At 31.0% G+C, this 17,983-nt stretch overlaps 1 protein-coding gene across 1 annotated transcript in view; it reads right to left on the bottom strand.

Moving 5' to 3' along the window:
* LOC121506662 (tyrosine-protein kinase receptor UFO-like) overlaps positions 1–17,983 on the bottom strand; it is a 50,232-nt gene that overhangs the window by 16,851 nt on the left and 15,398 nt on the right. Inside the window, exons 4-10 of the mRNA XM_041782495.1 lie at positions 12,132–12,287; positions 11,094–11,423; positions 10,053–10,242; positions 9,562–9,653; positions 7,144–7,242; positions 6,323–6,403; positions 6,150–6,242 (exon numbers count right to left, since the gene is read on the bottom strand). Coding sequence (XP_041638429.1) covers positions 6,150–6,242; positions 6,323–6,403; positions 7,144–7,242; positions 9,562–9,653; positions 10,053–10,242; positions 11,094–11,423; positions 12,132–12,287 — 1,041 coding nt within the window. The remainder of the gene's footprint in view (positions 1–6,149; positions 6,243–6,322; positions 6,404–7,143; positions 7,243–9,561; positions 9,654–10,052; positions 10,243–11,093; positions 11,424–12,131; positions 12,288–17,983) is intronic.

Here is a 17,983-nt window from a genome sequence, read left to right as displayed (position 1 = left end):
AACATGAATTGTGTATTGTATTGATTCATGTTGACATGATTAATAACATGAATTGTGTATTGTATTTATTCATGTTGACATGATTAATAACATGAATTGTGTATTGTATTTATTCATGTTGACCTGATTAATAACATGCATTGTGTATTGTATTTATTCATGTTGACCTGACTAATAACATGAATTGTGTATTGTATTTATTCATGTTGACCTGATTAATAACATGAATTGTGTATTGTATTTATTCATGTTAACATGACTAATAACATGAATTGTGTATTGTATTTATTCATGTTAACATGACTAATAACATGAATTGTGTATTGTATTTATTCATGTTGACATGATTAATAACATGAATTGTGTATTGTATTTATTCATGTTGACCTGATTAATAACATGAATTGTGTATTGTATTTATTCATGTTGACCTGATTAATAACATGAATTGTGTATTGTATTTATTCATGTTAACATGACTAATAACATGAATTGTGTATTGTATTTAGTCATGTTGACCTGATTAATAACATGAATTGTGTATTGTATTTATTCATGTTGACATGATTAATAACATGAATTGTGTATTGTATTTATTCATGCTGACATGATTAATAACATGAATTGTGTATTGTATTTATTCATGCTGACATGATTAATAACATGAATTGTGTATTGTATTTATTCATGTTGACATGATTAATAACATGAATTGTGTATTGTATTTATTCATGTTAACATGACTAATAACATGAATTGTGTATTGTATTTAGTCATGTTGACCTGATTAATAACATGAATTGTGTATTGTATTTATTCATGTTGACATGATTAATAACATGAATTGTGTATTGTATTTATTCATGTTGACCTGACTAATAACATGAATTGTGTATTGTATTTATTCATGTTAACATGACTAATAACATGAATTGTGTATTGTATTTAGTCATGTTGACCTGATGAATAACATGAATTGTGTATTGTATTTATTCATGTTGACCTGATTAATAACATGAATTGTGTATTGTATTTATTCATGTTGACCTGATTAATAACATGAATTGTGTATTGTATTTATTCATGTTGACCTGATTAATAACATGAATTGTGTATTGTATTTATTCATGTTAACATGACTAATAACATGAATTGTGTATTGTATTTAGTCATGTTGACCTGATGAATAACATGAATTGTGTATTGTATTTATTCATGTTGACCTGATTAATAACATGAATTGTGTATTGCATTGATTAATAACATGAATTGTGTATTGTATTTATTCATGTTGACATGATTAATAACATGAATTGTGTATTGTATTGATTAATAACATGAATTGTGTATTGTATTGATTAATAACATGAATTGTGTATTGTATTGATTAATAACATGAATTGTGTGTTGTATTTATTCATGTTGACATGATTAATAACATGAATTGTGTATTGTATTTATTCATGTTGACCTGATTAATAACATGAATTGTGTATTGTATTTATTCATGTTGACATGATTAATAACATGAATTGTGTATTTTATTTATTCATGTTGACATGATTAATAACATGAATTGTGTATTGTATTGATTAATAACATGAATTGTGTATTGTATTGATTAATAACATGAATTGTGTATTGTATTTATTCATGTTGACATGATTAATAACATGAATTGTGTATTGTATTTATTCATGCTGACATGATTAATAACATGAATTGTGTATTGTATTTATTCATGTTGACATGATTAATAACATGAATTGTGTATTGTATTTATTCATGTTGACATGATTAATAACATGAATTGTGTATTGTATTTATTCATGTTGACCTGATTAATAACATGCATTGTGTATTGTATTTATTCATGTTGACCTGACTAATAACATGAATTGTGTATTGTATTTATTCATGTTGACCTGATTAATAACATGAATTGTGTATTGTATTTATTCATGTTGACCTGATTAATAACATGAATTGTGTATTGTATTTATTCATGTTAACATGACTAATAACATGAATTGTGTATTGTATTTATTCATGTTGACATGATTAATAACATGAATTGTGTATTGTATTTATTCATGTTGACCTGATTAATAACATGAATTGTGTATTGTATTTATTCATGTTGAGCTGATTAATAACATGAATTGTGTATTGCATTTATTCATGTTAACATGACTAATAACATGAATTGTGTATTGTATTTAGTCATGTTGACCTGATTAATAACATGAATTGTGTATTGTATTTATTCATGTTGACATGATTAATAACATGAATTGTGTATTGTATTTATTCATGTTGACCTGATTAATAACATGAATTGTGTATTGTATTTAGTCATGTTGACCTGATTAATAACATGAATTGTGTATTGTATTTATTCATGTTGACCTGATTAATAACATGATTGTGTATTGTATTTATTCATGTTGACATGATTGATAACATGAATTGTGTATTGTATTTATTCATGTTGACATGATTAATAACATGAATTGTGTATTGTATTGATTAATAACATGAATTGTGTATTGTATTGATTAATAACATGAATTGTGTATTGTATTGATTAATAACATGAATTGTGTATTGTATTTATTCATGTTGACATGATTAATAACATGAATTGTGTATTGTATTTATTCATGCTGACATGATTAATAACATGAATTGTGTATTGTATTTATTCATGTTGACATGATTGATAACATGAATTGTGTATTGTATTTATTCATGGTGACATGATTAATAACATGAATTGTGTATTGTATTTATTCATGTTGACATGATTAATAACATGAATTGTGTATTGTATTTATTCATGTTGACATGATTAATAACATGAATTGTGTATTGTATTGATTAATAACATGAATTGTGTATTGTATTGATTAATAACATGAATTGTGTATTGTATTTATTCATGTTGACATGATTAATAACATGAATTGTGTATTGTATTTATTCATGTTGACATGATTAATAACATGAATTTTGTATTGTATTTATTCATGTTGACATGATTAATAACATGCATTGTGTATTGTATTTATTCATGCTTACATGATTAATAACATGAATTGTGTATTGTATTGATTAATAACATGAATTGTGTATTGTATTGATTAATAACATGAATTGTGTATTGTATTGATTAATAACATGAATTGTGTATTGTATTTATTCATGTTGACATGATTAATAACATGAATTGTGTATTGTATTTATTCATGTTAACATGATTAATAACATGAATTGTGTATTGTATTTATTCATGTTGACATGATTAATAACATGAATTGTGTATTGTATTTATTCATGTTGACATGATTAATAACATGAATTGTGTATTGTATTTATTCATGTTGACCTGATTAATAACATGCATTGTGTATTGTATTTATTCATGTTGACCTGACTAATAACATGAATTGTGTATTGTATTTATTCATGTTGACCTGATTAATAACATGAATTGTGTATTGTATTTATTCATTTTAACATGACTAATAACATGAATTGTGTATTGTATTTATTCATGTTGACATGATTAATAACATGAATTGTGTATTGTATTTATTCATGTTGACCTGATTAATAACATGAATTGTGTATTGTATTTATTCATGTTGAGCTGATTAATAACATGAATTGTGTATTGTATTTATTCATGCTGACATGATTAATAACATGAATTGTGTATTGTATTTATTCATGTTAACATGACTAATAACATGAATTGTGTATTGTATTTATTCATGTTGACATGATTAATAACATGAATTGTGTATTGTATTTATTCATGTTAACATGACTAATAACATGAATTGTGTATTGTATTTATTCATGTTGACATGATTAATAACATGAATTGTGTATTGTATTTATTCATGCTGACCTGATTAATAACATGAATTGTGTATTGTATTTATTCATGTTAACATGACTAATAACATGAATTGTGTATTGTATTTATTCATGTTGACATGATTAATAACATGAATTGTGTATTGTATTTATTCATGCTGACATGATTAATAACATGAATTGTGTATTGTATTTATTCATGTTGACCTGATTAATAACATGAATTGTGTATTGTATTTATTCATGCTGACATGATTAATAACATGAATTGTGTATTGTATTTATTCATGTTGACATGATTGATAACATGAATTGTGTATTGTATTTATTCATGGTGACATGATTAATAACATGAATTGTGTATTGTATTTATTCATGTTGACATGATTAATAACATGAATTGTGTATTGTATTTATTCATGTTGACATGATTAATAACATGAATTGTGTATTGTATTGATTAATAACATGAATTGTGTATTGTATTTATTCATGTTGACATGATTAATAACATGAATTGTGTATTGTATTTATTCATGTTGACATGATTAATAACATGAATTTTGTATTGTATTTATTCATGTTGACATGATTAATAACATGCATTGTGTATTGTATTTATTCATGCTTACATGATTAATAACATGAATTGTGTATTGTATTGATTAATAACATGAATTGTGTATTGTATTGATTAATAACATGAATTGTGTATTGTATTGATTAATAACATGAATTGTGTATTGTATTTATTCATGTTGACATGATTAATAACATGAATTGTGTATTGTATTTATTCATGTTAACATGATTAATAACATGAATTGTGTATTGTATTTATTCATGTTGACATGATTAATAACATGAATTGTGTATTGTATTTATTCATGTTGACATGATTAATAACATGAATTGTGTATTGTATTTATTCATGTTGACCTGATTAATAACATGCATTGTGTATTGTATTTATTCATGTTGACCTGACTAATAACATGAATTGTGTATTGTATTTATTCATGTTGACCTGATTAATAACATGAATTGTGTATTGTATTTATTCATTTTAACATGACTAATAACATGAATTGTGTATTGTATTTATTCATGTTGACCTGATTAATAACATGAATTGTGTATTGTATTTATTCATGTTGAGCTGATTAATAACATGAATTGTGTATTGTATTTATTCATGCTGACATGATTAATAACATGAATTGTGTATTGTATTTATTCATGTTAACATGACTAATAACATGAATTGTGTATTGTATTTATTCATGTTGACATGATTAATAACATGAATTGTGTATTGTATTTATTCATGTTAACATGACTAATAACATGAATTGTGTATTGTATTTATTCATGTTGACATGATTAATAACATGAATTGTGTATTGTATTTATTCATGCTGACCTGATTAATAACATGAATTGTGTATTGTATTTATTCATGTTAACATGACTAATAACATGAATTGTGTATTGTATTTATTCATGTTGACATGATTAATAACATGAATTGTGTATTGTATTTATTCATGCTGACATGATTAATAACATGAATTGTGTATTGTATTTATTCATGTTGACCTGATTAATAACATGAATTGTGTATTGTATTTATTCATGCTGACATGATTAATAACATGAATTGTGTATTGTATTTATTCATGTTGACCTGATTAATAACATGAATTGTGTATTGTATTTATTCATGTTGACATGATTAATAACATGAATTGTGTATTGTATTTATTCATGTTGACCTGATTAATAACATGAATTGTGTATTGTATTTATTCATGCTGACATGACTAATAACATGAATTGTGTATTGTATTTATTCATGTTGACCTGATTAATAACATGAATTGTGTATTGTATTTATTCATGTTGACATGATTAATAACATGAATTGTGTATTGTATTTATTCATGTTGACATGATTAATAACATGAATTGTGTATTGTATTTATTCATGCTGACATGATTAATAACATGAATTGTGTATTGTATTTATTCATGTTGACCTGATTAATAACATGAATTGTGTATTGTATTCATTCATGCTGACATGATTAATAACATGAATTGTGTATTGTATTTATTCATGTTGACATGATTAATAACATGAATTGTGTATTGTATTTATTCATGCTGACATGATTAATAACATGAATTGTGTATTATATTTATTCATGCTGACATGATTAATAACATGAATTGTGTATTGTGTTGATTAATCTTAGTCTTACCGAGTAACTGAAGCACATTCTCATGATCAAAGTTCTTCATGATCTCGGCCTCTTTCAGAAACTCGTGTAGCTCTGCTGAACTGTGGATTCCAACTGGAGGAAATTCAAATAAAAACTATGAAAGTAAAATACGTTTGACAAATGCATATTCTGACAACATGTAGTAAACAAACCTCTCATAGTTTTTACAGCCACCTTCATGTTCATGTCTTCAGATGGGGAAAAAACTCCTTCATAGACTGATCCAAACTCTCCTGCATGGACAAAGAAACAGCAAATCTAATCAATAATGACTAAATATCTTCAGACATGTCATATTTGACACATGGAGTCACTACTTCTGCTCTGGAATGGTTTGTCTGGCATTGTCTGACCTTTGTCATGATTCTGATTTTGTTTGGTTTTTCCTGTGTCCCCTGTATTTCTTGGGGTTTGTTTGTTACCTTAAGTTTTTCTTGTATAATTTCTAGTGGGTGGTTTGTTCTTGTTCTGTCTTTTTAGCTTGTACTTTGATTTTATTTTGTAGTTGCTTTTCTTGTGTGTGATTCCAGTTTTCTCTGGGATTCTCCTGAGTTTCTGTTTCCAGTGGATTTAGTTTGAAGTAGTTCTTTTATTTGTTTCGTTCAGTCATTTTTAGTATTCTGCAATTGGGTCTTCTTTTGAGGTTTTTGCAAACATGAGAACTTTAGGACAGAGGGACCTGTCAGCCTGACATTTGACAAGAATTTATCATATTTAATTGGAATAATATATGACATTTATCTGTATGGCCCTCCTCTGGTCAACACAAGCATTTAGATATATATATATATTTTTTTAATTTAGTTTGATATCAACTCTTCTAAGATATCAGCAAAAGTTTGGATGTAATAATAACAATAATAATGATAATAATGCTGACAAAAATATTAAATATAAAAATAAAAATGACACATAATAATGACAGTAGTAACATTACTCATTATAAAAGTAATAATGAGAATAATGCTCAAACCTCTGCCCAGTTCCTTGCCCAGAGTGATTTTGTTTCGGTCCACCAGGATCTCCTTCAGTCCCTGGGTAAAGCCATCCAGCATGTCCATCCCCTCATCAACTGTTGATGAATGATTCTTATTTACATGACGAATTTAATGTGATAATAGTATAAAATAGTCTTAAAGTGAAGGAGAAAATAGAAATATTCTTTTTGTAATCTGATAAGAACAGTACGGAGAAAGAGATAGCAGCCTTAAAGACTAACTGATAAAGGAATGGATCAATTTCATTCACCTGGTCAAACTTAGAGTTAGAGTCAGGCTTATTTTAACCCATCTGATCTAACTTAGAGTCAGGCTTATATTAACCCCATTAATCTAACTTAGAGTTACAGTCAGGCTTATCCTAACCCTTCTGATCTAACTTAGAGTTACAGTCAGGCTTATCCTAACCCTTCTGATCAAACTTACAGTTACAGTCAGGCTTACCCTAACCCTTCTGATCAAACTTAGAGTTACAGTCAGGCTTATCCTAACCCATCTGATCTAACTTAGAGTTACATTCAGGCTTATCCTAACCTTTCTGATCAAACTTAGAGTTACAGTCAGGCTTATCCTAACCCATCTGATCTAACTTAGAGCTACAGTCAGGCTTATTTTAACCCCACTGATCTAACGTAGAGTTAATGTCAGGCTTATTCTAACACATCTGATCAAAGTTAGAGTTAGAGTCAGGCTTATCCTAACCTTTCTGATCAAACTTAGAGTTAGAGTCAGGATTATCTTAACTCATCTGATCAAACGTAGAGTTAGAGTCAGGCTTATCTTAACCCATCTGATCTAACTTACAGTTAGAGTTAGGCTTATCCTAACCCATCTGATCAAAGTTCAAGTTAGAGTCAGGCTTATCTTAACCCATCTGATCAAACGTAGAGTTAGAGTCAGGCTTATCCTAATCCATCTGATCAAAGTTAGAGTTAGAGTCAGGCTTATCTTAACCCATCTGATCAAAGTTGGGGTTAGAGTCAGGCTTATCCTAACCCATCTGATCAAAGTTAGAGTTAGAGTCAGGCTTATCTTAACCCATTTGATCAAAGTTAGAGATAGAGTCAGGATTATCCTAACCTATCTGATCAAAGTTAGAGTTAAAGTCAGGCTTATCCTAACCCATCTGATCAAACGTAGAATTAGAGTCAGGCTTATCCTAACCCATCTGATCAAACGTAGAGTTAGAGTCAGGCTTATCTCAACCCATCTGATCAAACGTAGAGTTAGAGTCAGGCTTATCCTAACCCATCTGATCAAAAGTGGAGTTAGACTCAGGCTTATCTTAACCCATCTGATCAAACGTAAAGTTAGAGTCAGGCTTATCCTAACCCATCTGATCAAAGTTCGAGTAAGAGTCAGGCTTATCTTAACCCATCTGATCAAAGTTCGAGTTAGAGTCAGGCTTATCCTAACCCATCTGATCAAAGTTCAAGTTAGAGTCAGGCTTATCCTTACCCATCTGATCAAAGTTAGAGTTAGAGTCAGGCTTATCCTAACCCATCTGATCAAAGGTAGAGTTAGAGTCAGGCTTATCTTAACTCATCTGATCTAACTTACAGTTACAGTCAGGCTTATCTTAACTCATCTGATCAAACGTAGAGTAAGTGTCAGGCTTATCTTAACCCATCTGATCAAACGTAGAGTTAGAGTCAGGCTTATCTTAACCCATCTGATCTAACTTACAGTTACAGTCAGGCTTATCTTAACCCATCTGATCAAATGTAAAGTTAGAGTCAGGCTTATCTTAACCCATCTGATCTAACTTAGAGTTACAGTCAGGCTTATCCTAACCCATCTGATCAAAGTTAGAGTTAGAGTCAGGCTTATCCTAACCCATCTGATCAAAGTTACAGTTAGAGTCAGGCTTATCCTAACCCATCTGATCAAAGTTCGAGTTAGAGTCAGGCTTATCCTAACCCATCTGATCAAAGTTCGAGTTAGAGTCAGGCTTATCCTAACCCATCTGATCAAAGTTAGAGTTAGAGTCAGGCTTATCCTAACCCTTCTGATCAAAATTAGAGTTAGAGTCAGGCTTATCCTAACCCATATGATCAAACGTAGAGTTAGAGTCAGGCTTATCTTAACTCATCTGATCTAACTTACAGTTACAGTCAGGCTTATCTTAACTCATCTGATCAAACGTAGAGTAAGTGTCAGGCTTATCCTAACCCATCTGATCAAAGTTCGAGTTAGAGTCAGGCTTATCCTAACCCATCTGATCAAAGTTTGAGTTAGAGTCAGGCTTATCCTAACCCATCTGATCAAAGTTCGAGTTAGAGTCAGGCTTATCCTAACCCATCTGATCAAAGTTCGAGTTAGAGTCCCCCCACCCCTCAGTGAGTCTGGAACTGGGAATCTGGTAGAGGTGGAAGGAACCGTTAAGAACTGACCATGGTTCTGCGGGGGAGCAGCATCCAATTCTTGCAGACGCCGGAATGAAAACTCTGCATTCATTGGCAGAAGATCAACTTCCCGTTCAGACCTGTTTAGACATATATCATTTATGATCATATTTAGACACATGACAACCGTCGTTACGAGCTGATATCAGAATTTAGAGAGGGTTTACCATCAGAGGTATCAAATAAATAGTCATTCATAAATCAGTGAAGAAGAAATGTTCTGTAAAACACCCCAAAAAGAACAATTCATCACTGTCGTTATTACTATTGTTTAAAATTATAATCATAATAATAATAATATTATTTTTCTTATAATAATAACAATAATAATAATGACAATTATAATGGCTATTGTTATTATTATTAATAATATTATTATTATTATATGACTTTTTCCCCTCAGCAGTGTTATCACTACCATTAATGTCATTGAGCTTCTTCTTTATATCATCATCATTATTAGGAGAGTCTGATTTTACCGGATTCTGTTGATTTTGCGGCGGAGCAGACGGATGGTAAGGATGGCAAAGGTGGTGAAGATGACAATCAGCAGACTGAGGACCAAAACTCCAAAAATCATCTTTGAAGAGGACTGACTGATCAGCTGAGGAGGAGAACCAATGTCCGATGTGTTGGAGGTCGCTGTCACTGACACTTTGGGACCTTTCCCTGAAAATTAAATCAGATCAAATAGAAAATAAATGTTGGTCATGATTTCATATTGACAGATTTGTGACCTTCTGTCCCTAAACGTCGAACAGAGTGTGTGTATGAGTGTGAACGGATTTAAAATATAAAAAAATAACAACAACAATAATAATATTTACAATAATAATGATAATAATAATCGTACTAATAATAGTAATAATAACAATAGCAATAATAATAATAACAACAACAGCAACAATAACAATAATAATAATAATAATAATAATTATAGTAATAATTACAATAGCAATAATAATAATAACAACAGCAACAACAACAACAATAACAATAATAATAATAATAATAATAATAATAATTATAGTAATAATTACAATAGCAATAATAATAATAACAACAACAACAACAACAATAACAATAATAATAATAATAATAATTATAGTAATAATTACAATAGCAATAATAATAATAACAACAACAACAACAATAACAATAATAATAATAATAATAATAATTATAGTAATAATTACAATAGCAATAATAATAATAACAACAACAGCAACAACAACAACAACAATAATAATAATAATAAAATAATGATAATAATAATGATAATAATTGTTATTACTATTAGTATTATTATCCTTAAATAACAATAACAATGAAGATAAATCATAATAATTTTATACATTTCTGTAAGTAATTTACATTTCTATAATAAACTATATTGATTTAATCCAATGATTGCTAATGAGTCAACCACCTAGACTGAACATTTCTGATTCTTTCAAACACTAAAACATACCAATGTAGCGCCCCCTGATGGTCTGATAGAAGTTTTAATATGAACTTACATCTATGTAAGGTGAGTGTGCTGGATGATAATAGTGCCCCCTGCTGGTCAGAAACATGGTTCCAGGCCCTTACTGACAGCCTGTAGTCCCCGTTTGGATCCAGTCTGAAGATTCTGACCCATGTGTTGTTTAGAGCGACTGAGGACGGCAGGAAAACTACTTCCTGTCCACATGACTGCCGCTGACCTCTGCTCTTTACTTCCTGTTCACAAGTGATGTCATACATCACTTCCTGTCTGCCCCCCAGGTCATGAGGTGTGTCCCAGGTGAGCAGCAGCTCGGAGTCATTGAGATGAACGATGGACAGATTCAGAGGAGGTGACGGAGGCTCTGAGGAGATTAAAAAAAATCAATAAAATAAAAAAAAAACCAACATCACAAAATGAGCAAACAAGATCTTTACAGTTTTTCTCAGTCGCTTCGGTACATTTCTCCAATCATCCTCCATTTTGCAAAACAGTAAGTGCATTTCTCAAACAATTTGTTCTTTATTTGGAAGTTCGGCCCCCCGAGGCTCTGTAAAGACTAACCCTGGCCCTTTTGCAAATGTACTTGATGACCCCTGGACTAAGGTGTAACTTACAGTTTACAATAATTGTCATCAAAACTTCATCCATAGTTTACATCAGAACATCCCTCCAGAGTACACTGTTATAGTGACAACATGACTAAGTAATCTGACTGTCTTATCCGTACACAATGACACGAGGACTGTCATTCTGATGGCACTGACGTATTCGTTGACACAGATATTTACTTTTGAGAGATGAACTAAGGATTTTGAGGAAGAGACTGGCTTTTGCAGGTAATCCATGGTGTTTTGCTATTTGTACAAATTGTTTGAGAAATGCACTTACTGTTTTGCAAATGTGGAGGATGATTGGAGAAATGTACCAAAGCCACTGAGAAAAACTGTAATATGTCAACATCCACCCACATAATACATAAGTATAAATTTATTAAAACACATCAACATTGTACATAAAAAACATTATCATAATAAAAGTCCATGAAAATAAAAGAAATGAATTATGTTACTGGTGCAGCCGAGGTCAACGGCATCCGTCATCAGCCGTCTGTAACCCTGAACGCACTCACACGTCTCAGATCCTTCTTTGACTGTCCAGCTGTTTGGAGGACACAGTCGACATCCTCCGCTGTCATTGGCTGGTTTGTAAAAGCCCCGCCCACATGCTGATGAAACAGGAAAATATGGTAATGTTTGTATTTATTGGATTGATTTTTTTTTATCAAACAAACAAACAAACAAACAAAAAAGACATTCATGGTCCCCAGAGGATAAACATATCTGTGATCAGGACCAGAATATTTCATTTAAAGCCTCAAACACCCATATATATATATATATATATATATATATATATATGTGTGTGTGTGTGTATGTATATATATATTTAACATTTAAAAGCCTCTAAAAACATTTAAAAACCTCTAAAACATTTAAAAACCTTGACAAGCCTCTGAAATATATTTAAAAACTCTCAAAAGCCTTTAGAAGCATTAAAACACATATTTAAACAGCTGAAAATCATCAAAACCTTTAGACACTGTACAAAACCTTGACATTTAAGAACCCTTAGCCCCCGTGCCCTTACCTCTTCCTTTGTTTCAAAAAAACAAAACAAAACCCTCTAAAAACATATAAAAACCTGTAAAATCTAAAAATCTTAAGAAGTCTTTAAAATTCTTTAAAAGCTGTCAAAAAAAAAGACTCTCTATATTTGGAAATCACATGGGTGGTGAAATCCTCATCAAGGCCAAAAAGAGAAGAAGAGGATGATGGGAAAAGAGAAAGTGAAAGTTTGTGGTTTTGGAAAAAGAGGTCAAAAATTTAAAAAAAAGAAAAAAAAAAAAAGTTTTAACTTCATTTCTGATGATCACAAACATGAGACCTAACCAAATATAACACATTAACACACGACTGTTAATGAGGAGTCTCTGAGGTTTAAAAACAATGGACTAAAAAAAATTGACTTGTTTATTTACCTGTACAGGTGTGATTGATGACCTGTTTATTTACCTGTACAGGTGTTAATGATGACTTGTTTATTTACCTGTACAGGTGTGATTGATGACTTGTTTATTTACCTGTACAGGTGTTATTGACGACTTGTTTATTTACCTGTACAGGTGTTATTGATGACTTGTTTATTTACCTGTACAGGTGTGATTGATGACCTGTTTATTTACCTGTACAGGTGTGATTGATGACTTGTTTATTTACCTGTACAGGTGTGATTGATGACCTGTTTATTTACCTGTACAGGTGTTATTGATGACTTGTTTATTTACCTGTACAGGTGTTATTGATGACTTGTTAATTTACTTGTACAGGTGTTAATGATGACTTGTTTATTTACCTGTACAGGTGTTAATGATGACATGTTTATTTACCTGTACAGGTGTGATTGATGACTTGTTTATTTACCTGTACAGGTGTGATTGATGACCTGTTTATTTACCTGTACAGGTGTTAATGATGACTTGTTTATTTACCTGTACAGGTGTTAATGATGACTTTTTTATTTACCTGTACAGGTGTGATTGATGACTTGTTTATTTACCTGTACAGGTGTTAATGATGACCTGTTTATTTACCTGTACAGGTGTTATTGATGACTTGTTTATTTACCTGTACAGGTGTGATTGATGACTTGTTTATTTACCTGTACAGGTGTTATTGATGACCTGTTCATTTACTTGTACAGGTGTTAATGATGACTTGTTTATTTACCTGTACAGGTGTGATTGATGACTTGTTTATTTACCTGTACAGGTGTTAATGATGACCTGTTTATTTACCTGTACAGGTGTTAATGATGACCTGTTTATTTACCTGTACAGGTGTTATTGATGACTTGTTTATTTACCTGTACAGGTGTTATTGATGACTTGTTCATTTACTTGTACAGGTGTTAATGATGACTTGTTTATTTACCTGTACAGGTGTTATTGATGACATGTTTATTTACCTGTACAGGTGTTATTGATGACTTGTTTATTTACCTTTACAGGTGTGATTGATGACCTGTTTATTTACCTGTACAGATGTTAATGATGACTTGTTTATTTACCTGTACAGGTGTTAATGATGACTTTTTTATTTACCTGTACAGGTGTGATTGATGACCTGTTTATTTACCTGTACAGGTGTTAATGATGACCTGTTTATTTACCTGTACAGGTGTTATTGATGACTTGTTTATTTACCTGTACAGGTGTTATTGATGACTTGTTCATTTACTTGTACAGGTGTTAATGATGACTTGTTTATTTACCTGTACGGGTGTTATTGATGACTTGTTTATTTACCTGTACAGGTGTGATTGATGACCTGTTTATTTACCTGTACAGGTGTGATTGATGACCTGTTTATTTACCTGTACAGGTGTGATTGATGACTTGTTTATTTACCTGTACAGGTGTGATTGATGACCTGTTTATTTACCTGTACAGGTGTTAATGATGACTTGTTAATTTACCTGTACAGGTATGATTGACAACATGTTTATTTACCCGTACAGGTGTGATTGATGACCTGTTTATTTACCTGTACAGGTGTTAATGTGGACCTGTTTATTTACCTGTACAGGTGTGATTGATGACCTGTTTATTTACCTGTACAGGTGTGATTGATGACCTGTTTATTTACCTGTACAGGTGTGATTGATGACTTGTTTATTTACCTGTACAGGTGTGATTGATGACCTGTTTATTTACCTGTACAGGTGTTAATGATGACTTGTTAATTTACCTGTACAGGTATGATTGACAACATGTTTATTTACCCGTACAGGTGTGATTGATGACCTGTTTATTTACCTGTACAGGTGTTAATGATGACCTGTTTATTTACCTGTACAGGTGTGATTGATGACTTGTTTATTTACCTGTACAGGTGTGATTGATGACTTGTTTATTTACCTGTACAGGTGTTAATGATGACTTGTTTATTTACCTGTACAGGTGTTAATGATGACTTGTTTATTTACCTGTACAGGTGTGATTGATGACTTGTTTATTTACCTGTACAGGTGTTAATGATGACTTGTTTATTTACCTGTACAGGTGTTAATGATGACTTGTTTATTTACCTGTACAGGTGTGATTGATGACTTGTTTATTTACCTGTACAGGTGTGATGACCTGTTTATTTACCTGTACAGGTGTTATTGATGACCTGTTTATTTACCTGTACAGGTGTGATTGATGACTTGTTTATTTACCTGTACAGGTGTGATTGATGACTTGTTTATTTACCTGTACAGGTGTTAATGATGACTTGTTTATTTACCTGTACAGGTGTTAATGATGACTTGTTTATTTACCTGTACAGGTGTGATTGATGACTTGTTTATTTACCTGTACAGGTATTAATGATGACCTGTTTATTTACCTGTACAGGTGTTATTGATGACTTGTTTATTTACCTGTACAGGTGTGATTGATGACCTGTTTATTTACCTGTACAGGTGTTAATGATGACTTGTTTATTTACCTGTACAGGTGTTAATGATGACTTGTTTATTTACCTGTACAGGTGTGATTGATGACTTGTTTATTTACCTGTACAGGTGTTAATGATGACTTGTTTATTTACCTGTACAGGTGTTAATGATGACTTGTTTATTTACCTGTACAGGTGTGATTGATGACTTGTTTATTTACCTGTACAGGTATTAATGATGACCTGTTTATTTACCTGTACAGGTGTTATTGATGACTTGTTTATTTACCTGTACAGGTGTGATTGATGACTTGTTTATTTACCTGTACAGGTGTGATTGATGACTTGTTTATTTACCTGTACAGGTGTTAATGATGACTTGTTTATTTACCTGTACAGGTGTTAATGATGACTTGTTTATTTACCTGTACAGGTGTGATTGATGACTTGTTTATTTACCTGTACAGGTATTAATGATGACCTGTTTATTTACCTGTACAGGTGTTATTGATGACTTGTTTATTTACCTGTACAGGTGTGATTGATGACCTGTTTATTTACCTGTACAGGTGTTAATGATGACTTGTTTATTTACCTGTACAGGTGTTAATGATGACTTTTTTATTTACCTGTACAGGTGTGATTGATGACTTGTTTATTTACCTGTACAGGTGTTAATGATGACCTGTTTATTTACCTGTACAGGTGTTATTGATGACTTGTTTATTTACCTGTACAGGTGTTATTGATGACCTGTTTATTTACCTGTACAGGTGTTATTGATGACTTGTTCATTTACTTGTACAGGTGTTAATGATGACTTTTTTATTTACCTGTACGGGTGTTATTGATGACTTGTTTATTTACCTGTACAGGTGTGATTGATGACTTGTTTATTTACCTGTACAGGTGTGATTGATGACTTGTTTATTAACCTGTACAGGTGTTACTGATGACTTGTTTATTTACCTGTACAGGTGTGATTGATGACTTGTTTATTTACCTGTACAGGTGTTATTGATGACTTGTTTATTTACCTGTACAGGTGTTACTGATGACTTGTTTATTTACCTATACAGGTGTTATTGATGACTTGTTTATTTACTTGTACAGGTGTTAATGATGACTTGTTTATTTACCTGTACGGGTGTTATTGATGACTTGTTTATTTACCTGTACAGGTGTTAATGATGACTTGTTTATTTACCTGTACAGGTGTGATTGACAACATGTTTATTTACCTGTACAGGTGTGATTGATGACTTGTTTATTTACTTGTACAGGTGTTAATGATGACTTTTTTATTTACTTGTACAGGTGTGATTGATGACCTGTTTATTTACCTGTACAGGTGTTATTGATGACTTGTTTATTTACCTGTACAGGTGTTATTGATGACTTGTTAATTTACTTGTACAGGTGTTAATGATGACTTGTTTATTTACCTGTACAGGTGTTAATGATGACATGTTTATTTACCTGTACAGGTGTGATTGATGACTTGTTTATTTACCTGTACAGGTGTGATTGATGACCTGTTTATTTACCTGTACAGGTGTTATTGATGACTTGTTTATTTACCTGTACAGGTGTTAATGATGACTTTTTTATTTACCTGTACAGGTGTGATTGATGACTTGTTTATTTACCTGTACAGGTGTTAATGATGACCTGTTTATTAACCTGTACAGGTGTGATTGATGACTTGTTTATTTACCTGTACAGGTGTTATTGATGACTTGTTCATTTACTTGTACAGGTGTTAATGATGACTTGTTTATTTACCTGTACAGGTGTTATTGATGACATGTTTATTTACCTGTACAGGTGTTATTGATGACTTGTTTATTTACCTTTACAGGTGTGATTGATGACCTGTTTATTTACCTGTACAGATGTTAATGATGACTTGTTTATTTACCTGTACAGGTGTTAATGATGACTTTTTTATTTACCTGTACAGGTGTGATTGATGACCTGTTTATTTACCTGTACAGGTGTTAATGATGACTTGTTTATTTACCTGTACAGGTGTGATTGATGACTTGTTTATTTACCTGTACAGGTGTTATTGATGACTTGTTCATTTACTTGTACAGGTGTTAATGATGACTTGTTTATTTACCTGTACGGGTGTTATTGATGACTTGTTTATTTACCTGTACAGGTGTGATTGATGACCTGTTTATTTACCTGTACAGGTGTGATTGATGACTTGTTTATTTACCTGTACAGGTGTGATTGATGACTTGTTTATTAACCTGTACAGGTGTTACTGATGACTTGTTTATTTACCTGTACAGGTGTGATTGATGACTTGTTTATTTACCTGTACAGGTGTTATTGATGACTTGTTTATTTACCTGTACAGGTGTTAATGATGACTTGTTTATTTACCTGTACAGGTGTGATTGACAACATG

This window comes from Cheilinus undulatus, unplaced genomic scaffold (assembly GCF_018320785.1).
Source record: "Cheilinus undulatus unplaced genomic scaffold, ASM1832078v1 Contig5, whole genome shotgun sequence".
NCBI classification, from domain to species: Eukaryota; Metazoa; Chordata; class Actinopteri; order Labriformes; family Labridae; genus Cheilinus; species Cheilinus undulatus.
The sequence above is the reverse complement of the archived record's forward strand: the minus strand, read 5'-3'. Positions and strand labels throughout refer to the sequence as shown.